Genomic DNA, 25,380 nt, shown 5'->3' on the forward strand with positions numbered 1-25,380 from the left:
CAGCAACATCCTACGCCCAGCCGTAGGAATGGACGAAATTCGGAAACGTTCCCCACAAATTCCATCGGGCTCGCATGTCGCCCGTATTCCAAGTTGCGATATTCCAAGTTGCGATATTCCAAGTTGCGATATTCCAAGTTGCGATATTGGACAGCAGCCTTAGGTAGCTGCATCAAGGGGGTGCCGTGCTAGTCGCGACGCCGTGCTAGTCGCGACGCAGGCCAATGCACGCACCCGCAGCGATCAATAGCTGATTCGCGTCTCATCGGTCCTCGCCTCGAATGGTCGCGGACTAAATCTATGATTTTCACGCAGCCGTACGTTTTACAGAATCACGTCTATTAACTGACCAGGAATTGCGGCCCTCCAACTCGTCCAACAAACGCGCCAGGTCTGAAATCTGGGCCTTTGCCCGTAACTCAACTCATGATTGTCATGCCATTCTGTTTTCTTTGTCGGACACCTGGCAGTGTTCGCCCATCTTCCGACAATATGTCTCGCTTTCTCGCTTTTCGTTTCGACCCGGCGGGTGTGATCAAGATCTGCAACCGCCAGAGGTCGTCGTTGGGTATCAGCTATCCCAGGCTCGCTTGGATTCCTGTGGTTCCGCGTCTAATTAGGGCCTTTGCGGACACAAGCAGCATCTTGCGCGGCCTTGCTGTTATACCTCCCGTCGCCTGCAGTGGCACATGAAGGGCTAACTAATCTGCTCTCGTATGTTTTCTACAGCTAGTCCCCGGACAAGACAAGTGCTGCCGTCTGGTCATGCACTGGTGAAAGGCATGGCCTTCCCCATTACCTCACTGCTTCTGTTCTGTTCCTACATCCTCCCGAACAGGATCTGGCGCAATGTTCTGTCTCGGCATTGCGGTTGCCGTCTCGTTGACGCTGCTCGCACGTCTTACACATGCTGCCACTTCTGTGACAAGCACCATCCTCATCTTCGCCCGCGATGCCTCGTCTGCAAGCTCCGCCACTTCTGGTCTGGACGGCTACGGGATTCCCTTCCAGGTCGTCCTCGTGCCACAGTCCGGCATGACCCTCCCCGTGTTGAGTTCCTCAGCCACGCAAGGAAACTACGGTGGCATCATTGTTTTGAGCGAGGTTGCCTACTCGTACGCGACTGGTTGGGCTAGCGCCATCACCGCAGCTCAATGGGAGGATCTCTATACCTACCAGACCAGCTTCAGCATACGCATGGTTCGATTGGACTCGTTTCCGGCCACTGATCTTGGTAATACTTCCACACGACATCCGATCTTTGTCAGCGATTGGCCTCGGTGCTGACCTCGGCACAGGTGTCACTACCGCGGTTGGGAGCGATGGCTGTTGCAATACAGGGGCAGAGCAGCTTATCAGCATCACGGATGCCTCGGCCTTCCCCACAGCCAATATCAAGACGTATGACTATCCCGCCCACTCATAATACATTGGTTGGGGCTAAAAGTCATCCATCCCTAGCGGCGCAGGCGTGAGCACACAAGGGATCTGGCATTACCCAGCCGCCATCACAAACGACACCGTGGCTCAAGCGTTTGCCGAGTTCGCACCTGACTCTTCGGGGGCGGTCACGGCCACGACAACGGCGGCCATCATCAACAACTTCCAGGGTCGGCAGCAAATGGTGTGGTTTTTAGGGTGGTCTACAGACTGGTCCCAGACGAGCAACTTCCTGCAGCACGCCTACATCCACTGGATAACCAGGGGCCTCTGTAAGTGCCCTATCCCCTCGTGATGACACGTCTAATTCAGGGGTCTCCAGTCGCGGGAAAACGCAAAGCCTACCTAAATACTCAGGTCGACGACATGCACCTGGACACGGAAATCTATTCGCCACCAAACACTACTTTCCGCATCAGGACCAGCGATTTAGACATACACCAAGCTTGGCAAGCTGATATCAATTCACGGCTGCCGTCTGGGTCCAACTACATCATCGAGATAGGTCACAACGGCAACGGTGCAATTGAAGCCGCCACCAATCTCGACTCCAGCGTGGGCGTGTGCACCCCGGACTACGCCGTCGAGTACAATTACCCGCCTGACACGCCTTTGGAATTCCAGAAACCAATCGGCACTGGGACAGATCTGTGGCCAGCTGAATTTACCGAGTCGGGATTCTCCTGGTCGCTAGCATGCTCAAAGCTCGATGATATTGCTACTTGGTTCAACAATAACCTCGACGTTTTCTCAGCCGTCTCTCACACGTTCACCCACGAGGAGCTTAACAACGCGACGTACCGTGACGCAAATCTCGAGGCCTCATACAACATCCAGTGGCTTAAACAGATCGGCCTGTGGACCAGTGCCCGGTTTTCCCCAACTGGGCTGATCCCACCATCCATCACCGGGCTGCACAACGGCGACGCCATCAGAGCATGGCTCGACAACGGGATCGTGAATGCCATCGGCGACAACACAAGACCCGTACTGAGGAATCCGGCAAGTTCCATTCCGAGGCTACATGGCCTTATCATCTGTATTGAGCTGACATGTCGCATTGCAGTCGAGCCCCTTTTGGCCACTTCCCACCACCGTCGAGGCAAATGGTGGTGTCGGGATCAATATAATTCCGCGCTGGGGTATGCTTTCCGTCTGCTCATCCCGCTTCTACGTCCACTGACAACCCCCAGCGACTACAATCTACTACAACTGTTACTCCCAAAGCTGCACGCTGCAGGAGTGGATCAACACGTCTGGCGGCAGCGGCACCTTCACGACGCTGCTCGACGATGCACGCGCGGTGAACACGCGGTACCTGCTGGGGCTGCACCCGGACCCGCACGTTATCATCCTTGTCTCCAGTGTCAAAAGTCGGTGTGCTGACCTAGGCAAGCAGGTTCATGTTCCACCAAGCCAATTTGCGCTCCGGCGACGTGGATGACTTTACCGTGGGCTCCCAGTCCGGGAGCCTCTCCCTGCTCCAAATCTGGGTGGAGACCATTACCCAGGAGATGGTCAGGCTGTATGTAACAGTTGCTCTCCAAGACCTAACGTGTGCGGATTTTACTGACGTTTCGTGTGTCGAAAAGAACCGACTGGCCGATTACCTCCCTGAAGCTCGACGACATTGCCGAGCTGTTTTTGAACCGCATGACTCTCGAGTAAGTTTCGTGTTTCACTGACCGTCCCTCAACCTTTTCCCTGGTGCGAGGCTGACTTTTTTGCAGTGCGTGCGCTCCTAACCTCACTTACAACTACTCGGATGACGGCACCGCGATTGTCAGCGTCACAGTCACAGCGACAGGGAACTCATGTGATACCCTCGTGCCGGTCACTGTTCCCGGCACCGCTACTTCGTCGGGCCTAAGTACGGAGGATATCGTTGGCTCGGAGCCAGCTATTTATTGGGTCACACTCTCTGGGTCCCCGGTGACACTGAGTCTGTCTGCTGCGGTGCCTGTGTGAAATTGGATTGCAAGGAACAAATTTCAGGGTAAAAGGTGTTAGTCCTGCGGTTTGATGTCTCTTACATTTCGGGGTTGCTCAAGGAATTTCAATATTTAATAGTACGAGAATCTGGATATTAATTAAGGGTCCGGACTCGGTTTCCTCTCAACATCAAACATACATCAGTTCATTTTCCTGTCCAGACTGTCTGTCAGAGATTAACGTGAAACCAATTATTTTCGACTTCTCAGCAAGCAGCTCAACGAACAACAACTCAACGAACAGCTCAACGAACAGCTCAACGAACAGCTCAACGAACAACAGCTCAATGAGTAACTGTAAGCAACGGTTGATGCACTACTATTGATCGAGCCGGCGAAGTCTATGAACATATAGCCCGACGCAACACAAACCAAAGTAAAACCTGGTATACCCGAAAGCAAACCCAATTCAAAAAAAAACAAAAACAAAGCAATGCATCCACTCCCCCTAATTACCCAAGGACATTACCCAAGGACCAAGAGAACAACACCCACTGCAAGGAAACCATCACCGCCCCGTCCCGACGCTCTCTCAGTACTAGTAGTACTGCAAGAACAGCCCCCTCGCCTTGGCCGTCGTCGCATCCCACTCCACACCGTCCTCATCGCCGACCGGCGCGAGCTCGTACCCCAGCACGCTCCCCGCGGGCGGGCACGGCGCGGCGCTCCCGCCCTCGTTCGAAATCCACCTTGTCAGCATCCCCGGCGACACAGCCAGGCGGCCGAGGTGCGCGCCGCGCTGGTTGCTGACCATGTCTTTCTCGCTACCGCTGGTGCAGTCCGCCGGCGCCAGCGACGAGAACAGGTCGACCTGCGCCGTGCCGGCTACGCTGTCCTCGGGCCAGAGGGAGAACTGCAGCTGGCACGTCTTGCTGGTGAAGTCGATGTCGGAGGGGAATGTGAAGGTCACGAGGGTGGAAATGTCGTTGCCCCCCCATGGCGCGTAGCGCGAAATAAAGCCTATAGTTGCGTCGCAGCCGATCTCGCCCGTGCCGATGTCGAAGTTGGCGATGGATGACGGGAGCAGGGTTTTTACTGGGGCGGTGTCGCGCGGTCGGTTGGCGTGCGTGTTGGCGTAGGTGTTGGTAGGGAGGGCGGTGGTCAGGCCGAAGAAGGTGGTGAGGATGGAGAGGGCGGTGGCGGTGAGTTGCATTCTGCCGGTGGTGGTTGTGGCGGCTGGATCAGACGGAGATGGAATTGGGATGTGGGTTGAGGTGGCCAGATGAGACGGAGATGGAATTGGGATGCAGGTTGAGGGGGCGTTCTGGGTTGTGGATGATGTTGTGATGATAATGAGGATGATGATGATATTTCCGGTCAAAAACACTAGATTTCTTCCAGCTTATAACCGTCGAGGCCATCATGAAAAGACCCATCTTTTGATCGCATTTGTTTACCCATGATGGCTGTTGCTATGTTTGCTTTAGCTGCGGAGGCGAGCAGCGCCACGGTACAGCCAGACGGGTAGGATGGGGTTCTCATCCTCTGGGCATTTTGCAGGGGAATTATTGCTGACTTGGCCCGCCGTCTCCCACTGTGGCTCACAATCTCACGCTGCGCATGGCGCTAAGAGCTTCTCCGGATTCAATGCTGCGACAAATCGGCAGCGACCCACCTCGCACCCCCAAATATTGGAGCTGCCTGCCAGAGTGCGAGCCTGAAAGCTAGCGCCCAGTCGCTGGTAGGGCTGAGTCTGGGCATCCTTGGGGCTTGTGGAGGCGAAGCTGTCAGCTTGCTTTCAGGTCGCCTTGAAACCATAATGGAATGGAATATGCGGGGACGCAGGGGTCCGGGCCCACAATTCCGTTGATATTTTCTCATCTATTGGTCCACCTGTTGTAATCTTATCACCAGGAGCATTCCGTATCCCAATCGGGAAGGAAATACCAGTTTGAAGAGACTGAGAATCGCCACGCCAGAAATCATCTGAACTGAAGCCCAGATACTTCATGGCTGCCGAAGGTGTTTTTAGTTACTGGGAGTAAACTCGGAAAAGGTTACCTTAGCTTTAGGTGGTCTTCTTGTTTTCTAATTACCATCAATTTCGGCGTTCATTATAAGCACTCGTCATTTTTTCGTTCATTCGTCGGTGGTCACTACCTACCCTGTTGGCCTAATACCATTTCATTACACGTAACCCCCGAGTTCGAGGTCCTGCCCTTTGCGTCCATGGCTAAAGGTCAACCTAGTTTAAACATGAAAAGTGTTTTTCCCAAACTTCGTCACCCACCCCCTCGTAGTCGGTAGCATCTTCACCGTCCCAGCGTGACTTTCTTGCCCAAGGCGGCGAGTTCATCTCATCGCGGCAGACCTCGATATTTTCCTCAGCCGACTCCGCTGCAGCTTCCCACATAGCCCGCTTGATCTGCAGCCGTACGGTTCTGAACGTCTTTACCTCCTGATTCCCATTTCACGATTCTTTCAGCTGAATCAGCGGAGCAAGATGTTTCAAAGCCACTCCTCCCTCCTTCAGCCGCAGCGATTCCAGGACGGTCGCGAGGATGTCAAAGTCGTGCTGAAGGTTTTGATCTCTCACCTTCCGGAACAAGGCGGTAAACCGACGCGCAACCTCCTTCGTCGGCCGGTTGAGGATCTCGAGCCCGAGCTCGAGCTCGCTGCGCGTCATGACAAACCTCAGCACGCCCCACGGCGTACCGCGTTTCTCAGTGGCGTGTTCTACATCGGTCATGCTCAGGTCGATGCTGTCCAAGAACTCGAGCAATGCAACGTCGGTGAACGCCGCCGCGATGTGCAAGACGTTGCCATACACAGACGACACGGCGTCAATCTGCGCTCCAGCAGCCATCAGGAACCGCATTTTCTCCGGCTGTCTGTTCTTGGCTGCTTGCAGAAGGACTGTCAGCCCATCAAAATCCTGCGCCTCGAGATCCGCGCCGGCATCGATAAGAACGGCGAACGCTGCCGCAAAGCGCGCCATGTCATCTTGTCTCCTCGCCAGCGTCATCAGCGGCGTCTTGCCCACCACCAGCTTGTAGTGGACCCTGGACGGCTTGCAGAACAGCAGCATGCGCAGCACGTCGGCCTGGCCGGGCGAGTCGGTGCCAACGGCGCTCTGCACGGCGTCAAAGCTGGCACTGTCAACGGCGTCGATGGCGCACCCGGCGTCGACTAGCAGCCGCGTGCAGCCGACGTGTCCATTGCGCGGCAAAATGCAGAGCCGTCTCCATCTCCTCCAGGCATTCGTGTGCGCCAGCAAGTGAGTCCGTGTAGTCGGTATCTAGGTAAGTGACCATCAGTCATGAGACGAGGAGTGACCATCATTTATGGGACGGGGGTAGATTAGACTTGTTGACCTTGCGGCACCGTGCTGTCTCAGCAGCGGCGCCCACATGTCGGTCAGAAAGCGGACCATCTTGAAGCACCTAGCATTGAGCGCTTGCTTGTTTGCAGAGTCTTGTTAGCTCCTGCTTCTACTACAAGAAACACAGCCACAAATCCCTGGACAGAAGAGCTCACCGTCATCAATGACGTGCCCGTGTCGAGGTGGTCCGTCGGGAGAAACACCCTGCCAGCCTCCAGGACATTCCGAAACCCCGGCACATCTCCCGTCATGATGAGCGGCCACACGGGGTCGGTGAAGGCGAGCACGCGTGGCAGCGCCACATGCAGCGACGCGCCGAGGCCCGCCATGCTACGCAACGACGCGCGGAACTCGACGTACCGCGGCCACAGCCACGCCGGAAAATAATACCGGAAGCTGAGCGCCGACGACCCCTTGCGCTGCCGCCGGCACCCGGCCCCGCTGCGCCCCGAGTCGCACACCACTGGCCGCAGAACGGGGAGGCTGTTGTAGTTGACGAACAGCGAGCCCAGGAATGGCGCCAGCCAGGGAGACGTGCGTGTGGACTTCTCGGTCCGGTGGCACTGGCATCTGCAGCCACGTGCACAGTGGCCTTGCAGGGCGGTCTCGACGTAGAACATGTCAGTTTCTGTGGTTTGCTTTGTGTGACGGGGTTCGGGGTGCGTGTGACGGGAGATTTGCAGACAGACTCTCCTCGTTGATGAGTGAGATGACTTCGCCCCTTGCCATAGGCAGCGCTCCCAAAGTCACCACCATGCTGTGCACGCCGGCAATGGCCTGGCCAATGGCGATGAAGCCCGCAATTGCCCCGACGGCCTCCATCGTATTTGTGCAGGCAACGTAAACAAAGAGTGGATAGCGCAAACTCCACAACCAGTGCCAGGGCAGGGGCAAGTGTTGCGATGTGAGCCTCAAGAACAGATGACAAGGAAGACAGGCGTCGGCAGAGATCAGACAGCTTCTCCCCGCTTCTCGGCAAGGGCGTCTCGGGCAGCAATATTGAGAGACTGTTTTACGTCGTACGAACGCAAAGGTCGTTCTCGGCTAAAGTCAACATCTCTAAAGGCGGCCAGCTAGCTGCTCATCTCAGGAATCAGCAGCGCCAAGGTAGCGGGGGCGAAAACAGTCCACCGTAACCTTTACTAGCACATCTGTGTCTTGACTAGGTCATCTTACGATGGGGGAGCCAAGAGACGGGAATAATATTCCTGCCCCTCTGAAAGAGTCTGACCTGTTTAGCATAGATTATGTCCGAATGCCTGGTCCGTTGGCCGCGTCTCAGAGCCTCCCATCAACAAATGTAGGCATGCAGGTCCCTCGATAGGTCCTAGCGACGCACCACGCCCAGACTCCCAGGGGTAGAACTTTAGAAAGCCCACAGTTCTTTCAGTTATACTTCCATGAACAATATCGTGCCCAAAACGTACTTGGCCGACAGAGACAGGCGCCTGCCATCTCCAGTCTCTAAGATGCCGGAAACAGCCCACTTCACTGCAGGAAACGACGTATATGCCTTGGCCATCTGCATATACGAGTTTCTCGACGGGAAGGAGCTCAACGGCATCTCCGACGAGGGCTACACTACCGCCGTTCGGCCGTGTCAATTTCCTCTGGGGCAGGCCGTACAGAGCTTGATAATTTGGCAGGCACAGGGCGGGGTGGGGCCGGATGCAGAAGTTAGAAGGCAGTTGGAAGTTAGAGGGCGGTTGGCCAGTTTGTTGCTAGATAGATGTCTTTAAGGCTTCCGGAGAGATGAAGGCTGAACAGCTAGAAACCAAGAGGCCAGAAATTAGGGAGCTCAGGTGTGCTCCGAGGACACTGGAGCCGGTTAACATTCCCCACCATGGCCCGCATGGTGTGAGATCAAGAGCTGGTCAGACAAGCAGAAGGCTATGCGAGCTGGGCTTGGAAATATAGTTGGGGGGATGAGGGAAATGCATCTTTCCTGGAGCATGAGAATACTTGAACGCTGCCCAAGTCTACATTCGAGACTCCTAGACACAATACTAACCACCCGAATGCTCTTTCAAAGGCCGGGAATCCTCTCCCGTTTGAGGGCCAAGGCCCCCTTTGTCTCCATGCACCCCCCGACCCATGGTTATCCACCTCCACCCATCCCATCCACCCACCGCCTACCTCAAATCCACCCTCGCATCAAAACACACCAACGCACGCGTACGAGTTGGCCCACAGACTCGCACAATCGGCGCGCGCCCCGGGGTTCCACGCAATAAACTGTCCCACTAGAATGGAATAGCGCGCGGCGATGGCCGCGCACGTGTCGCCCGGCCGCACGTAGTAGAACGCCTGGCAGCGTGAAGTCATTCCCGGCTGGATCGGTGACGGGGTGGCGATGCCGGTCACCGGTGTGTTTGGTGCCGGTGGAGGAATGAGGGTGAGTGTGCTTGTTAGGGTCAGTGTGAGTGTGTTGGTCAGTGTGAGTGTGTTGGTCAGCGTGAGTGTGTTGGTCAGTGTCAGCGTGCTAGTGCTGGTGCTCATAAAAGTTGTTGTGGTTGGTGGGGGTGCCGGCGGGATGAGTGTGGTGGTGCTGATGTGCGCGGTTGTGAGTGTTGTTGTTGAGACGAGTGTCGTGGTTGAGATCAGCGTAGCTGTTGCTGTGAGTGTGGATGTGGATATTGATGTAGATGTGGATATTGATGTAGATGTGGATATTGATGTAGATGTGGATATTGATGTAGATGTGGATATTGATGTAGATGTGGATGTGGCACTGTAGGTGGACACGATGACGGACGTGACGGTCGAGGTTGCTGTTGTTGCCACTGTCACGGTGGTTCTCCGTATGGCAGGCAACGGAGTCGGAACCGGCAGGGTCTTGGTGGAAACTGCGGTGACCCTGACTGTCACGGGCTCCGGTGTCTCTGTGAAGAGGGCTGTGATAGTTACAGCCGATAGTGTCGTCCGTGTCGAAACTGTCGTAACGGTCGTGGTGACTGCTGCCGGGACGGTGACGGTTGCTGGTGCGAGAGTCACGGTTGATGGCACTCTGCTTGACGAATTCGAGTGCGTCTTGTCGATCGCTGCCACGCAGAACGACTTATTCGCTGGGAGCAAGCCACACGCGGTGGAATTCAGAGACGGATTCTGGCCGACCACTAGTTAGCTAATGCCGGGCTTCAAAGCTGTGATCGACTTCCTGCCTCGGCATACCCAGATCAAAAGGTCCTGGACAGAGACTCCCAGATTTGCTTCGATATCGCGGCACGTCCAGGTCCCGTTGCTGTCAAACCACCAGACGCAGTACCGGGATGCGTCAGGGTCGAAGGGGAACTGGGGAATCGAGTTTGCCACATTCCTAGGCTTGAACTGCTTTGGTCTTGGGGAGGGACTTGTACTGGTTACGGCGCCAATGAGGAACGCGGCTAGCAGGCAAAGAAAATTGAGAGGTGCCATCTTGGTCATATTCAACAGCCCACCAGACCTTCGAGTCCTGCCTGGAATCTCGCCCAACCCCGAGCATCACCGCCAATATATATATATACCCCAGCCTCCCAGGTTCACCGCTGCGAGCACCGGGTTTGCGTGCTTGCGTCCTCCCTGGTTGCGTGTTCTTCCCCACATTGGCGTGCATCCGGGGTCTTTGACGTCGGCCTGCTGACTGGCGCCGAGCCCGGGTTAAATGTAGGGCTGCATGCCAGGAGGCCCAACGTGGCTGAACGAGCGGGGCTATAGGCGGGAGGAGTCGAGCTGCATGCATGCTGCCCCTCACGTGAGAGTTCTAGATTATTGCTCTCAGCAAGAGAGGGGTGGTGCGCGGAGTTGAGATCTGCCGTGATAGGCTAGTCAGATTGGGTAATATCGAGACGCCGGGACGAGCTGTTGACAAGGAGCTGCTTCCCAATTCTTTGACTCGTGCATCGTGTTCATTTGTTTTGGGTTGTACAACTCGATGTGTGTGCATTTCGAGGCCAGTGATTTCGGCGTTTTCTTCATCGGGGCTGCTAAAGCCGTTGAAGTCGCCCATTCTTGGAAACGGCTGAGTGGCGAAGCGCCAGAAACCGCGTAGAGATAGTCCATCTGGTCATCCTCCCCCACCAGGCTCGCCATTTGCGTCGACTAGGCACCTCCTATCGCTCTTCGTACTCTAGATACTTGTCCCAAAATGGATGGGTCAGAAAGTCCATGCCGACGAGCATCGGCGACGACCAGCCCCGGGTGCGGTTGGGTGAGACCGGTCGGAGCCGCCGAAACCGTTGAAGTCGCTCATGTTGGGAAGCAGCTAATAACGATTCAAGAACCCCGTCGCGATGCCATCAATGCTCTGGCCCATGTTGGGCGGGGTCAACTCCCTCGTCGCCGATGAGGTAATGAAAGATGTTAGTGTCGGGTGTGTAGCGTACCCGAACATTGAGATAGGTGGCGCGAGAAAATCCGAGATGTCGAAAGCCAAACAGCCTGTTCAAGAGGGATAATTGGGCGAAGAATTTTCGATTGAATGTGGAAGAAAATGGAGAGAGAGGCTCCACAACAGGCCCCTAAGCGCTGTTCCTTCTCATTGGCCACTACACAATACCGTAGCTGAAATACGCGTAATATCTTTCTGTCAGTTTCTAGCAGACTGCCAGCTGCCAGCTGCCAGCCTTTTCAAGTCCAAAAAAATACCAAAGGTACTTTATCTACCAAATTACATTATCCCAGCTCCTTCCTGGTATTCCAAAACTCTCACAAGTAGAACTCCTACCGATCCAGCCACCACACGAGCACCTCCTCTCCACATCTCAATAGTAAGCCATGAAACAATTCCTGTCTGTACCCCTGCTAACCGCGAATTGCTCGCCCACAGTCGATTTGGCCGTGGCCTTGATCAATTACGCGATCAAGATAGCCGCCTATCTCATACTCATAATCAATGCCATAACCATAATCAACGTCGTAACCATAATCAACGTCGTAACCATCCGCTTCCCCTCTCGCCGGCGCAACCACGGGCCCGGCCCGTCATCCAAGGGCTCGGGGCTCGGGGCTCTGATCAGGTATGATAGATCTGTTTCACCTGGCCTACATGACTGGTTTCTAGCCACGATCCAGCACACGCTCTAGACATCTGGCCGGTTGGTGCGCGCCTCCTCCGCATCGGCCTGTGTGCTCCGTTCGTCACGGGTGATCATTATATTGACCGGTGCTATGGGCGTGTGAGCTACACGGACGGAAAAGAGCCACTGCACCACCTAGAGGCGATGCTAGAGCTACCGTTTCCGCCTCGCCACACCGCAGTGTGGAGTAAATATTGTATAACTAAATAGTTGAGAAAATGAGGGTGGAACTAGGCTGCTGATATCAAACATAATCGTGTAAGGCATAATAGACCTAGGAACAGGATGGACATATGATACATCTTGCCTTTTGGTGATAGCACCGATGATGGCGGTGATAACACGACGTAGACAAATGAGTTTGCACTTAATTACCTTATTCACGTACATTTGACGTTGTGGTTTTTTGACGTTGTGGATAACATGATGCCTTTCGTTTCCTCCTTTGCTAGTCTCACAATCATATATTTGTATTTCATTTCCGAAGACATCTGATGAATAGTGCAAGGAAAAGTGCTTCTTACCGTCCGGCGCATCCAACCCAAAGGGCAGAGAAATCTTTCGCGCACCGGGCAAAAAAAGCGATAGGGTTCCCCTGTTACAACGGCGGGGTCTGCGTGTATTACTGGCGCCTTCTTGGTGACAGAAACTTCAAGACAGAAAACGACTGGAGTTTCCCTCCACTATTCAAAACGAAGCCGGTGTTGTGATTTTCTAAAATCCTGGGAGCAAGCGCATTGGGTTCACTTCCCAGGTATGTCAGCCATGTCTTCGCCGTTGGTCTATGAATGCCCGATGGATAAGCCCCTGGCCCAGAGGGGATAGACATCACAAACTGCCAACGCGATTTCTGTGACTGATCTTGATGATGCTTCTGATGCAGTCGTTATGGAGAGTCACGGCTCCACGGCCTCCAGTCAAAGAATACAGAGGCTTCCAAGAGGACTCACCTGGGCAGACAAACGCCATTTGCCAAGCAAATTCGTTCAACTAACAGAGTAAGAAGGCAAGTAGAATAATTAATGCTTGCTGTCACTAACGCCCGTCCAAGCAAAAAGCAAGGACCTAAAATCCCACCAGATCCACAACTAGATGAATGGCCCCGTAGGTTGAGTTCTCCAAGTACCCAGCCGGTCGATTCCCAATACCAGAGCTTAGTGGGCACCTCCCTAGCCTACTAGGCACCCCCCTAGCCTAGCCGCAAGAAAGGGAGAACGCCTTTCCAAGCGCATCCCCTGTCATGCCAGGCCTGGAAGAGAATTGGGCCAGATACATCCCAGACTGTCAAGGCGACGAAAGGCATCTGCTGGATCTCGTAGCTCGCCAAGCAGCGGCTGTGGCCCAGCTTAGATGCAGCAGATGTCGCAATCGCAAGGAATGGGGATGCAGAAGCAGAAGGTGCCACCGCCGCGAAGCCCGACGCTGGTGTCTTCGTGCCCAGCAGCGGGATGGGAAGGCGTCTGGACCTGGGCGTCTGTTCACCAGTTAGCAAGCGTAGTTCTTCCCAATTGGTATAGTGGTCTTCCGTGAAGGCCGCCTGGAAGGAGACAGACTCATAGGCTGGGCGGCCTCGGGCTGTGCGGCGCGCATGTCGCGCATGGCCACGGACTCGGGCTCCTGGAGGCTGACGTTGCTCATGCTGCTGTTGTTGCTGTAGACAGCGGCGCCTTGCTGGGCTGATGGTGACATGCTGCGTGTGTCGCGAGGGAGAACGATTGTATAGGGTTGAGTAGCTGAGCGATGAGGTTTGAGGTTTGGTAGCGGTGGCGTGAGACTTGTTCCTGATTGAAGATGAGAGCTGTCGTCGACACAGAGGCAGTGACGGAGGCCTCGGGCCAGCTTCGGGTGACTTGGCCCTGCATATGCATTACGTCACTCGGCCAAAACCTGCCGCTTGCCTTGGCGTCGCGCTTGGCTACGCCGCTAGCCCTAACCCTGATTCTGGTTCTAGCCTGTGTCTCCCAGCACACGAAGATGACCACAGACAGTCGAATCCCAGCTCCTGGCAGTATTTTGCGACGGATCGACCACAACCGGTTACCAACGATGCCAAAAATACGGGGGATATCTGCGTCGTGTTTCGGCGCTTTTCACCTTTCGGCGAAGAGAATGGGGGCATCATTAGTCGACCTCTTCAACTTCGAGGCTCGACTTCGAGGCTCAGCTTCTACGGGCCCCGTTAGACTACCCATTACCACGCACACACTAAAACGGACACCATGTAAAATAAATATTGATGGTCGCGCCGCCCAGAAACGTAGTCGTGGCGCTCACGAGCTGTAGATTTCTGGCGGGGCTCTTGGGCCCTTGGGGTCTTGGGCTCTCGGGCTCTTGGGCTCTTGTACTTAATAGTGGCAGAAGGTGTGGTGAATGAGGCGCAAGTTAGAAGCGACGGTCAAACCCTGAACAAGCTCCTAGGTAGAGCCACAGCAAGTCAGGTGAAGCTGTCTCAGCGGCCTAGCATACTAGTGGCATCCTGCCAGGCGTGGAGCACGCTCTTAGGGCGACGATGGAGGCATCAGGCGGAACTAGCCGACAAGTTTCTCTCATGCTCTATGGTATGCCGTGCATGCAACTAGCGGGATATCGGTGGACGCAGTAGATCAACACAGGTTTTTCATTTGTCTGCTCTGGGAGCGAAAGCCGCAGTCAAACATATCACCAACGTGAAATGACGTATGCCGATCACCATCCACGCACTAAAATAAGCAATACATCAATGCAATCAAAAGGCAGAGGCAGGACAGGCACATGTTAAACTCTTCTCCAAGCCACAGCGAAACGCGGCGATCCCAGTGAAAAGAAAGAAGAAGATGGCTGATGTCAGGGTGGTTTCCAAAAATTTGGCACCATACTCATACAAGTTTGAACATGGGAGTAAAAGAAAGAGGAAGGGAAGAAGAGGGAGCTCGAGGTTTGTTTTATAGAAAGAACGGCTGATCCGTGCACGGCTGCAGATTTTGGAGTGGGTCTCCGTGGAGACAGGAGGCAAGGGAAATCGAGGGAAGTGATGACCGGGTGCAAGGTCCCCGAGGCCGGAGACGAGGGAGGGCGAGAGCGCAAGCGAGCTGGGACTCGAAGCAGCGGCTTCTGAACCCGGAGGAAGGAGGCGAGCTACACGCACGCAGTTGCGATACACACTCACACACGAGCCGCCCCGCAGAGAGAGCCAACTCGACTCCAAGTTTCCGCACCCCCTGGAACTATGCAGCCCATTCAGTGAACGAGCTGCCATGCCGCGTAGTTCCTTCGCCACATCTTAAACACAAACAGGAAGCATGTCAAGCTCTGTTTGTCGCTTGGCGTTCAATACAATAAGAAAATACTTTATTATAACTCCAACGATTTAGAAAACCTCGAGACTAAAGAAGCTAGCCAGTATCGACGCTATTTGGCCCAGCGACTTCCAACAGAAAACAAGGATACTTGAAAAAAAAAAAAAAGCCTCGCTTTACATCATTTCCCTAAGACAGTCTAGACATGGCGACCAAATAAGGAAATCGCCCCACAACGAAATCTCTGCCCCTGTCATCTAATTTCCCGCCCTACAACTTCAAAACACCCAACTTCAAATCAAGCCCAAATTGCTTCAAAATAGGCCATGTCGGACCGTCGCGAGCAGTTCATTGAAGCTGCAATATTTGCTATTCAGCAGGGCGCTTCGCAGAAGGATGCCGCCAAGTTGCATGGCATCCCTGCCTCCACCCTCTGCAAACGCATCCATGGCGCAGAAAATCGAGCAAAAAGTACACAGACGGGAAGAGTAAACAGACGGAAAGAAATGTCTCCGATGCGCAGGAGAGCTTCCTAGCCGACTGGTGACTCAATGAGGAAGCTGCAGGGCGTGAGCCTAGCCGTCGTCAGGTCCAGAGATTCGCTCAAGCTATGCTCAATATACTCAAGATGTCTGACAGGCTGCAACCAGGGGGGTGTGGGGGGCTATTGGCTCGTGGACTACTCACGAAAACGGCAAATGGAGCGATTGGTGATTTAGTTGAGAGGTGACGGCTCAAATGTCCGTTTAACTCCTTTGGGAATGGGACTGAGGCTCCTCCAACATTGGTCTGCTTTGAGCGAAGGCCTGGGGAGTGGGTGACCCTTTATTCTTCTTTTAAACTTGAGACTGTTTTGCAGCTTGGCTCCCCTTAAGGGCTTAGGAGGAGCAAGGACGTGCCGCACAGAGACGATCGCCCATCGTCAGCATGCATCCTTTGACGGTGGGCCCGGGTGCGCTTGGCAGGCGCAGCAATGGCACTTGGCTGCTCCATGCTCGCGGTAGGGCTGACAGCCGTTGAAATGCCGTAGGCACTCACAGAACGCGTAACCCACTAACAGAAAATCTCCACAAGTTTCTTCCTTATTAGGCGCTGTACACCTAAGGAAGCGATCCATGTCCTTATCGGACCTCGGACTCTGCCCACTATCGAGATCTCGGGTCAAGGCCCGTTCAGGCAGTTGTTCTAGGAGACGCCATGCTTCGCTTCTTACATGAGACTCCTTCGCCGTGAAGTGGATCTGAGGAAATGCAACGTCTTGACCGCTACTAGTAGGTAGTCATCGGGTCGATCCATCGTCCGGCGGCATCTTACCAATCTCTGCTGTTTATTTTTGAGGCGCCTGTTGGATACGTTTATCACCTACCTTGCAGCCCAATCCACCGGCGCGGGCTGTCTGTCTGTTCTCTCAACCATTCCAACTCCTTGTCACTGACTTGCAGCGACGCGTCTCCATTAGACATCGTCTGTCTCAACGCTACTGTCTCAACGCTACTGTTCCACTCTCGTCTCAGAATTTTCACCGTCTCCGACATGGGCTGGAACTCTGCACGCCTGCAGCGCTTGCGTAGACCAACCGACTTATCGAACACGAAAACCGAACGACCCAACAATGACCCAAGAATCACGGCGACGGGCGACGCCAACAAGCCGCCCATCCAGCTCTCGGACGACTCAGCTCTATCCGATGCGTGCACCAACACCCCTTTGGCCGGGCCGTCAGACGAGCCCGAGTACGTCACAGGGGCAAAGCTGTACATAATCGTCACGGCACTCACGGTGCACGTTTCTCTTCCTTCTGGACATGTCCATCATCGCCACCGTAAGCATGTCCCTGGTTCGCGGAAAAGACCGACATAGCTAACAGACAACTGCTGCGTTGACAGGCCATCCCGCAAAATCACGACCGACTTCAAGTCCTCGAGGACATTGGCTGGTACGGGTGGGCATACAACTTTAGCAGGTGAGCGCCCTCGACAGCACCTGACCGCCTACCGGGCAATGACCGCGGGGAAATGAGCTCACATTCACATTTTCAACAGTGCCGCTGCATAGGCGCGCTTGTGGGGGTTCCTCTTCTGATTGTTGTGGTCGTTTGACATGCTTTGCTAACGGGTTCTTGTTGCGCGATCTAGTTCTCTACGGGATCGCTATGGGCTGCAAGTTGCCTTTCCTATCGCCTTGACAACAATACGCGTCCTATTCTCTACAGCATATTGACCATTTGACCTGGTCTAACGTAATCGTTTGATAGCCAGCCAATTCGGCACCCTCTGCAGTCCATCGCTGGGAGGTGCCATCACGCAGTACTCGACCTGGAGATGGTGTGCGTTGAAACTCCCCGATTCCAAACCAACCAGCGGGAACAACAACCCACGTTAACAATGCCACCCCCTCTACTCAAACAGGCTTCTACATCAACCTCCTCGCCCTGGCCGTCTGCGCCGCGCTACTTCTCCTAATCCGGATCCCCGAGCGAACCACCAAACTCCCCGAGGGGAACTGTTCATGCGCACGGTGCTGATGCGGCTCGACCTGCCGATTTACTTCCAGGCTGTCAAGGGCGTGTCGCCGTTCGCCAGCGGCATATATGTCCTGCCGAATATCATATCGTCGACGATCTGCGCGATTGCTAGCGGTGTTCTTGGTGTGTCTCTCCGCCACGCCGCAATATCTGCAATCCTCTTTCTCTGTTGCGTATTCACTCGCAGTTATTACTTACGGTCTAACACCCCGAGCCTGTAGCTTCCGAGCTCGGCTACTACGGGACATGGGTCGTGAGAAGCGGTGCGCTCTGCGCCATAGCCAGCGGGCTACTAAGTATCCGCATTCTCCTAGTCCACGCCAACAGCGCAGTGGATCGGGTACCAGATTCTCCTCGGAGCACGAGGCGCGGCATCCCAAACAGCGTTAGCAATAGCTCAAACAACCCAATCTTGAGGCTATATTTGGTTGAATTGAGCCGCCAACATGGATATTTGACTGGGTCGAGGTTAGAATTGTTTGACATGGCAATAATTGATGATATTTGACGGCATCTTCCGCTTCACCAAAAAGACGTAAAAAGTCGAAGAGGTCCAAAATAGTAGAAAGAAATGCCGTGAAGAAGCCCGGAAAAGCTCGTCAACGTACCCAATCCTTTAAAACACATGATGTCGTAGAAGCTATCGTCGCCCATTCCGTGTCTCTGTGTGCCGAAGACCAGCTTACCGTTACTGAATGCCCTCTCCGGGTCCGCTGACATGGACGGAATAGACATCAAATCCAGGGCCATTTCTGACAGCCGGGGCCAACGTTCCTGACGACTAAACCACCAAGATTTCATATCATCTACCGGCCCGACTCCCTCTACAAGGTATTCAGCGAGCTCATCCTTCTGGCTAGGGTGTCTTCAGGCAGGTCATGGTAGTCATGACCAACAAGAACAGTCCCTAGACCTATAGACGGCGCCTGAGCCGGTTATGCCGGCGCCGGGACAGCGAGGCCGGAATACTCTGGGCTTGGTAAAGATGGCGGCCTGCCCTGTATGCCTGCCTTCCTGGCCCGCTCCTCTCCCAGGAACTTATCAACCCACTTCCTCTTATGCCCAGGGTGAAGTACCATGGCTGCCCAGTAAGCTGGGCTCTCCTCCATTAATGTAGCGTATTTTCTTAGCTTCTGAATGGCCAGGCCAATGCTTGTTCGAAGGAAGGATACATGATCTTGCTTTGGATCAGTATTCGAGGGCAGACAGTTATCGGGTAAGTCAGCGTAAGTCGGCGGCGAGGTCTAGAGAAGGGGTTCTAATCTACTCGGTCGGGAGGCGCCGTGGGAGGTCGATTACTGAGTCGGGTAGGCAGGTAAACGCATTACGTCGTGGCCGTTGCGAAGGGACTTGACTCGGTAAGGAAGACTCAACGTTTTTAATATCGTCATCGTCATCTTCAATTTGTTTAGCTGCCGAGATCACTGGATGGGTGTGTACCGGGTCACCATGTGCCCAGTAGGGACCGTAACACCCAGCTTGTGTTCACGGCCTTGAAGACCTTGTCGCAATAGTGGCACGCCCAGAAGTATGCTCCCTCTTTTATGACGTTGTTGACGACCTGGGCAAGCCAGCAGCCGTGCGAAGTAATCTACTATGAGCTCGTATTCTTCTTGCCTGCCTAGTATTCTGCTATATATAGCTCTCGTATTGTTGTTATTTTGAGCCAGTCCTTCACCTCCACATTCCCAAGCTCTTTAATGTCAAATTTGACCAACTCTTCGTATTGTGTAGAGATTCGCGATGGCTTCCTCAGGGCATCAAATGCTCGCTTTTGGCCTGTGGAGCGGGTCGCGGATTAACGGGTCGAGGTAGGCATATTGTCGGTAGTTCGGGCGTAAGGAATCGCTGTAGGAATAAAAGGATTCAGTGGAATGGAAGGATCTGGTGGAATGGAAGGATTCGGCTGTTTATTTACGTCGTGATGGCTGCATTGTGTCGGAAGGAGCCGCATCTAAGCCACATATGGGCGTAGGTGGCGCACATGCTAGACCGTTTACAGCCTAGACTGTGTTAGGCGAATGCCGTATAACTATGGTATTTAGGTTATGTCCACCTTTCTGAACCTTCCGAATACAAGCACTTTTTGGCCCTCAATTGATGCAGCGTTGTATGTGACACATTACGGCTTCGACGGTGCATTGCAGCGACCTGCGGCCTACCTGGCAGACAGAGATTTTCCCGGGCCCAGGAAAATACAGGTTGGCCTTGGTCAGGGAGCGCGCTGGACCCAGGAAAATCCGAAAAATCCGCCCTAAAAATGGCCTGGCCAATGGGAAATAATTGACAATCCGCCAATTATTTTGGCCCTACGATTTGGTTGAATTTGACCTCAAAATCGTATAATTGATTGCGCTAAATGGCTATATTTGATCGATGGAATTGGATAAAATTGAGTTAGTGCCAACCCTGGGGTGGTGGTGGTGAGCGGAGGGCCGGTGCAGGGGCCGTGGGAGGTGACATCAGTGTGAGGCTCAACAGGAGGCGTGGTGGCGGTGGGAGGCACAAGCGTGGTGGTGGGCTGCGAGATGACGGGCACGGCAAGGCCCGGGACAGTGCAGCACAGCAGGGCTGCGGCTGCCGAAAACTTGAGGCACGCCATTCAGCAGTTGGCTCTGCGGGCTGAGCAGTTGGCTCTGCGGGCTGTCGAGAACAACCTAGGTTCGAGAAAGCTGCAGGCGGCAACGGATGGTAAGCCTCGGATGGTAAACCGTCGCGTGGTGACGAGGGTGGCTGAACTTATAATCAACGCTGCCGTCTTGCACGGAGAAGAAGGGCCGGTCGCGTTAGGAGTGAAGTGCTATCTCAAGCGAGAGAGGTCCATCCTTCCATCATCGATTCTGCACAGACGACGTCAGAAAAGACGGCTTGGAGTTGAGTTCTGAGGGCCTGTAGGGCAATGAGATGCAGGGGTGCCCGGGGGGGGTGCGGGGGGTCGAGTTTAGCTGGGAACCAAGCAAACATTTCGATTTGCAGCGGGAATTCACCAGCGCGACCTGCAAGACGACCAGAAATGGCCAGTACTCTTTCTTTGATTTCTGCATTCCTGGGGGTACTTTATGGGCTCTGTGGATACCGACTGTGGGACCGGCCCAAGTGGTGACAACACGATCTCTCAAGGGCGGTATGTCTCACTACTACTCGGTACCGTCGCGCGGTAGCATTGCACCACCGCGCCCGTCACTTCGCTCGGGATCGAACTTGCGGCTCAATCTGGAACTCCTGCCTATCTACCGATCCGTAACCCGCCTTGTTCCCGTCACTGACTTGGTGTTGACGCCACTCACCGCGCCTCTTTTGTTGTTCTCAGTTCGCCTCCGGCAATCGATTCAACATCCTCGGTCAATGCCGTGGTCGGCCAATGCCGTGGTCGGCCAATGCCATAGCCTCGTGTAAGTATTGGCAGTTCACAGGCTTGCGGCCAAATGCTAAGGGACGCAACGATATGGTGGATTTTGCCAGCATTTCCGGCAGCGATGAACAAATAATTGGACGACACGTTAATGTCGGATTCTTTGTTAATAACTCTGCTCAAGCAGCAAGCTAATTATGTAAATATTGCAGACCTCACATCAGAACGGTCACACCAGAACGGCCGAATCCGAACGAACATCCAAACACCCTCTTGTTCCGCATCATGCCCTGACTCAGACCGTCAGTACTTTGGGCGCCGCCCCTCGTGCCACGGCTTGAAGTAGACGGGCTCGTTGGGGTCCCCGAGCTCGGGCAGGGCCTGGGTGTGCTGGGCAGTGAAGTTTGGGTACGTGTCGCCGACAAAGTCGAAGACCCAGTCGTGGTGGGCCTTGGGAGCGTGCATGTTGGTGCACTGCTCGCCCTCGGAGCCCTCGGCCCAGCCGTTGTCGCACTCGTTGGCGCGGCAGCTGCGGTCGAAGCCGTACGTGCGCCGCCCGCGCGGGTCGTGCCACCACCCCGTCGCCGACGCCTTGGCGATGCGGATCTGCCGCCACGCCTCGTACATGTCCTCGACCCCGCACGCCAGCTCGCCGCCCGTCCACACTTCGGCGCCGTCCTCGAGCACCTCCTTGCTCTTCTTGGTTTGGTAGTTGCACAGGTATGCCACCGCGCCGCCGATGGTGCACCGGATCTTGCCGAACCGCGGCACCCGCCGCCGCGCGCAGATCTGCTCGTGCAGGCACTCGATGGCTTGGTGCATCTGGCACTCGTCGATGTCGTTGTGCGACCCCCAGATCTCGGGGCCCCCGTACCACGGGCTTTGGTTGCCAGGGGCCGATGAGTAAACTGACACACCCAGCCCGTCCCCCGATCCCAGGTTTGGCTCCAGATTCGAGGCCGGGCTGATGACGCCCGCGGCCGCTGCCGAGGCGAGCGCGACGAGTGACCAGCGCATCTTGATGAGGACGCTGGCCTGTTGTGGGATGAGAGATGGTGTGAAGGTGGTGTGGGACGAGAGATAGTATAAAGGTAGTGTAGGACGAGAGATGGTATGAAGGTGGTGAAAGAAAGTCGCGTGGCCGGGTAGCCGTTGGGAGAAAGCTGGCGGGAGAGATATCCTCGGTGTGGGCTTTCGTGCCTCCGGAAGAAGACGCCCTTATATGGGGCCTTTCACGTGTCCCTTTCACAGGCACAGGCAATACTATCTGGCCTTGATCTGGTGATCGCTCGGAGACAAAGCCCCGGCAGGGTTTTCTCAAACGTCCGCTAGTCTAGCCACATTGAACTCTGGCTAGTTCAACGACCGCCATCCGACGTGCCCGACACTTGTTAACCGCGGCGATGTGCCTGACACTTGTTAGCCGCGGCGCTAGTAACCGGCCGTGTCAATAATTTTCAGACTTGCCGGATAGCCAAGCTGAATCCATGACGACTTTGACCTACCGGTGGCCGCATTTCCTTTTCTTGGATGAACCCCTTTTACTACCCTTTGTGTCGGCTTTGTGCGGGGCGCAACGGAAGACGATCAGTGTGGCATCAATGTGGTGATGCAGGCCTAGACATCTTCCAACCACTTCATTTCCCTGCATCAAGTCCCGTGGATTTTAGTCTACCCCTTCCTGGGACATGTACGCAATGGATGTGTGTACGCAATGGATGTGTGTACACAATGGATGTGTGTACGCCATGGATGTGGCAAGAGACTCCGTTCATTGTATTATCTAATTCGCCTCCTGTCTTGCGTGTCATTAAATGTTTAACCGGCGAAACCCCAATCTTCTCAACGTTCTTCGATATGGAATAGTATCATCGTTCGCTTTGATTCTCTCCGTTCGCTGATATTCCGACATGGTATCACCTCTCCTCCAATCCAGCAACTGCCCGACCCGTGTATCCTCCGTGTACACCCTCAGGGAAACCCCTGCGGCCAATCCGTGGCAACGGTGGCATTGACAAACGCGGGCTCTCCGTCGCCGGCGCACGTCATGCCCTGCTCGAGGGTCTCGCCCTGGCACACGAGCATCAGCTCGGCCTTGCCGTACACCTCGGCCTTGGTGCCGCCAGCGCAGGCCTGGGCCAGCGAGAAGGTGAAGTAGGCGGCCAGGTTGAGCTGCATCCAGATGCTGAGGTTCTTGTTGCCGGGCGTGCCGTCGACCTGGCACTGGTAGTTGAGCCGCAGCGCGCACCACACCGCCTCGGTCGTGTTGGTCCGCGTGTCCGTCACCGCGAACGACGCGTTGCCCCCCGCCGACAGCCCCTCGTGCGAGTACGCGATGTGCAGGTCGTGCACCGACCACAGGTTCGGGATCGTCGCCCCGTCTGTGCAGACCGCCGTCGACGCCGACGGGGTTGGCGACTGCCGGGGTGATGGCGCCGCGGGCTGGTGGTGGTGGGGGAGCGCGGTTGCTGGGAGGAGGGCGGCGAGAAGGAGCGCCGCGAGGGCGGTTGAAAACGGCGCCATTTTCAGTGAATATTGACTTTGGTGAATATTGACCTTGGTTGTGTTCTCGACCGTCAGTGAGGGACGTGTGTGCGGTGCGTCCCGCTCAAGTCAAAAACTGTCGAGACAGAATTCACCGCTGGACCCATCGGCAGGCCGAGCAGGCGTTGCTCGTGCCGCAGACTTGGCTATTAAACTCTTCATTGCCCTGTCCCCTCCATCCCATCTACCCCAAGTACCGGCGTCGTATGGCAATTTCGCCGTTAGCTCAGAGATAAGCTACCCCGCAGGGCCGCGTAAAGACAGAAGTATTCCAGAAGACCAGGCCCCGTCTGCCATATCAGGGAGATGCGCCGGGTAAACGCACTTTTGAGCCGCCACTCCCCGGCTAGACTGCCGGTCGCCTCATGTGCCGTTCCGTAAGCAACCCATCCTATCCTGGGTTGTCTTATCGAGGCACTAATTAGAGCATTTGTCGAGCTTTCCGGCAGCATTTTATACATTTAAATGTCCGCAGCTCCCGTCGACCTGTTTCTTGGCGATGCTATGACTGTCGAGCGAATAAGCTGGTGTCGAGCAAACCTGGCAGGGGGCCAGCTACCGCTCCTATTGCTGCTCGTCAGAACATTTAGCCAGCCCTGAATTCTCTCGTCTCGGGGTACCGTTAAAGGACAGATACCAGATTGCGTAGGAATTTATTCAGTACGGGTTGTTACTATATGTGAAATAACTTTGCGTCTGATTGGACGCACTTGGCTCCCCTCTACCGCTTGATCATGTTCATGTTCCACAATAACTACTAGGAGTCTCTATACGAGTGCACCGTCCGCGGCCAGGAAGTTGTTTTGATTGCCATCCCCGGGTTCGACGACGGCGACTTGTCCGACCTTGAAATCCTCGACCGCGTTGCCAACTTTCTTCGGGTACAGATGGAGAATGGCACCAAGCTCACGGGTCTCGTGTACATCCAAATCATGACTGCGAATCGATTCAGGGGTAGCAACAGGCAGAATGTCGCCTGGATCTGAGCCACTCTGAGCCACATTTCAAGCCACAGCCAGCTAAGCTTCAAAATAAACCCTGTATGGCTGAACTTCGAATGCACCCTGTACGGCTGAACGGTGTTTTCTTTCATCCTTTTCTTGAAGTATAAGAAGGCCTTCATTCATGTATCCCTAGACCGGATTTAGGCAGACAATTCAATGCGCTGTCAACTTCCATCGCGGGCAACACAGAACTTGAAAATATTCCGCGAGCTTACCAGCGACAACAATATGGACAATGCCGTCGTCCTGACGACCTTCTAGGACAGCCCTGGCGACATGCAGCAACGAGAACGCTAGGAGGCGGAAAATCGCACCAACTCATCAGAACTCGGAGTCTTGGAAAAGTACGGCGCATCGTACATGAGACACGACAATCGCAAGTCGCGACCTGGTAAGCTTCTTCTAGCTGTCGTTATCTGCACATTCCGTGTGGTTTTCTCCCTAAATTAGGCCTGCCTAGACTAAAACCGTCCGCGTGCTATACTTGTGAGAATCACGGAAAGCATTTACGTTTCTGTTATGAGGGAAGGAAAGGTGATATTAATATTAATACAATAATAAAACAAAGAAGACAGCCACCGTCTCCCCACCCTCCTCCCATCTCTACCCTGTACGCCCAGCCCCCCCCCCCCCCCCCCCCCCACAAAAAAAAACGCCCCTCCAAACCCACGCATGTGCATACGGTGACGGCAAGGGAAAGGACGCGGTGGAGAGGATAGTGGATAACAGAAAAGAGGCACACATACTGTTGCTGTTGCTGTTGCTGTTGCTGATGCCGTTGCTGTTGATGCTGCTGCTGCTGCTGTTGATTTTCCTGCTACTGCTGCTGGTTCTGCTCCGTGGAGCGAGTCTTGGTTTTTTTTTGAGTGTCAGG

The 25,380-nt window shown here is 54.7% G+C and overlaps 8 protein-coding genes across 8 annotated transcripts; 2 read left to right on the top strand and 6 right to left on the bottom strand.

The window, feature by feature from the left end:
* Positions 1–506: 506 nt before the first annotated feature.
* On the top strand, positions 507–3,571 carry B0T26DRAFT_7065 (uncharacterized protein). Its single transcript, XM_060441811.1, has 9 exons — positions 507–1,234; positions 1,299–1,401; positions 1,462–1,712; positions 1,763–2,442; positions 2,507–2,582; positions 2,634–2,781; positions 2,840–2,965; positions 3,033–3,104; positions 3,171–3,571. Exons 1-9 carry the CDS (start codon positions 850–852, stop codon positions 3,406–3,408), a joined length of 2,079 nt encoding a protein of 692 aa, XP_060302068.1. The 5' UTR covers positions 507–849; the 3' UTR covers positions 3,409–3,571.
* Positions 3,572–3,788: 217 nt separating this feature from the next.
* B0T26DRAFT_683086 (uncharacterized protein) lies at positions 3,789–4,914 on the bottom strand. Its single transcript, XM_060440782.1, has one exon. It carries the CDS (start codon positions 4,582–4,584, stop codon positions 3,970–3,972), a length of 615 nt encoding a protein of 204 aa, XP_060302069.1. The 5' UTR covers positions 4,585–4,914; the 3' UTR covers positions 3,789–3,969.
* A 927-nt stretch (positions 4,915–5,841) lies between these two features.
* Positions 5,842–6,369, bottom strand: B0T26DRAFT_635337 (uncharacterized protein; the record flags this gene model as incomplete). The annotated part of the gene is made up of 1 exon (XM_060436711.1): positions 5,842–6,369. One exon carries the CDS (start codon positions 6,367–6,369, stop codon positions 5,842–5,844), a length of 528 nt encoding a protein of 175 aa, XP_060302070.1.
* A 2,515-nt stretch (positions 6,370–8,884) lies between these two features.
* On the bottom strand, positions 8,885–9,403 carry B0T26DRAFT_683087 (uncharacterized protein). Its single transcript, XM_060440783.1, has one exon. The coding sequence runs from the start codon at positions 9,250–9,252 to the stop codon at positions 8,908–8,910; it is 345 nt and encodes a 114-aa protein (XP_060302071.1). The 5' UTR covers positions 9,253–9,403; the 3' UTR covers positions 8,885–8,907.
* Positions 9,236–10,167, bottom strand: B0T26DRAFT_745267 (uncharacterized protein; the record flags this gene model as incomplete). The annotated part of the gene is made up of 3 exons (XM_060444541.1): positions 9,236–9,484; positions 9,580–9,858; positions 9,925–10,167. The coding sequence occupies 3 exons, from the start codon at positions 10,165–10,167 to the stop codon at positions 9,236–9,238; spliced, it is 771 nt and encodes a 256-aa protein (XP_060302072.1).
* Positions 10,168–16,615: 6,448 nt separating this feature from the next.
* Positions 16,616–17,137, top strand: B0T26DRAFT_745269 (uncharacterized protein; the record flags this gene model as incomplete). The annotated part of the gene is made up of 3 exons (XM_060444542.1): positions 16,616–16,861; positions 16,969–17,045; positions 17,125–17,137. 3 exons carry the CDS (start codon positions 16,616–16,618, stop codon positions 17,135–17,137), a joined length of 336 nt encoding a protein of 111 aa, XP_060302073.1.
* Positions 17,138–21,261: 4,124 nt separating this feature from the next.
* Positions 21,262–21,975, bottom strand: B0T26DRAFT_736185 (uncharacterized protein; the record flags this gene model as incomplete). Its single annotated transcript, XM_060443299.1, has 2 exons — positions 21,262–21,838; positions 21,872–21,975. The coding sequence occupies 2 exons, from the start codon at positions 21,973–21,975 to the stop codon at positions 21,262–21,264; spliced, it is 681 nt and encodes a 226-aa protein (XP_060302074.1).
* A 954-nt stretch (positions 21,976–22,929) lies between these two features.
* On the bottom strand, positions 22,930–23,481 carry B0T26DRAFT_669628 (uncharacterized protein; the record flags this gene model as incomplete). The annotated part of the gene is made up of 1 exon (XM_060439080.1): positions 22,930–23,481. One exon carries the CDS (start codon positions 23,479–23,481, stop codon positions 22,930–22,932), a length of 552 nt encoding a protein of 183 aa, XP_060302075.1.
* Between the last annotated feature and the right edge of the window lie 1,899 nt (positions 23,482–25,380).

Source organism: Lasiosphaeria miniovina (genome assembly GCF_030549165.1).
Source record: "Lasiosphaeria miniovina strain SMH2392-1A chromosome Unknown B0T26scaffold_1, whole genome shotgun sequence".
NCBI lineage: Eukaryota > Fungi > Ascomycota > Sordariomycetes > Sordariales > Lasiosphaeriaceae > Lasiosphaeria > Lasiosphaeria miniovina.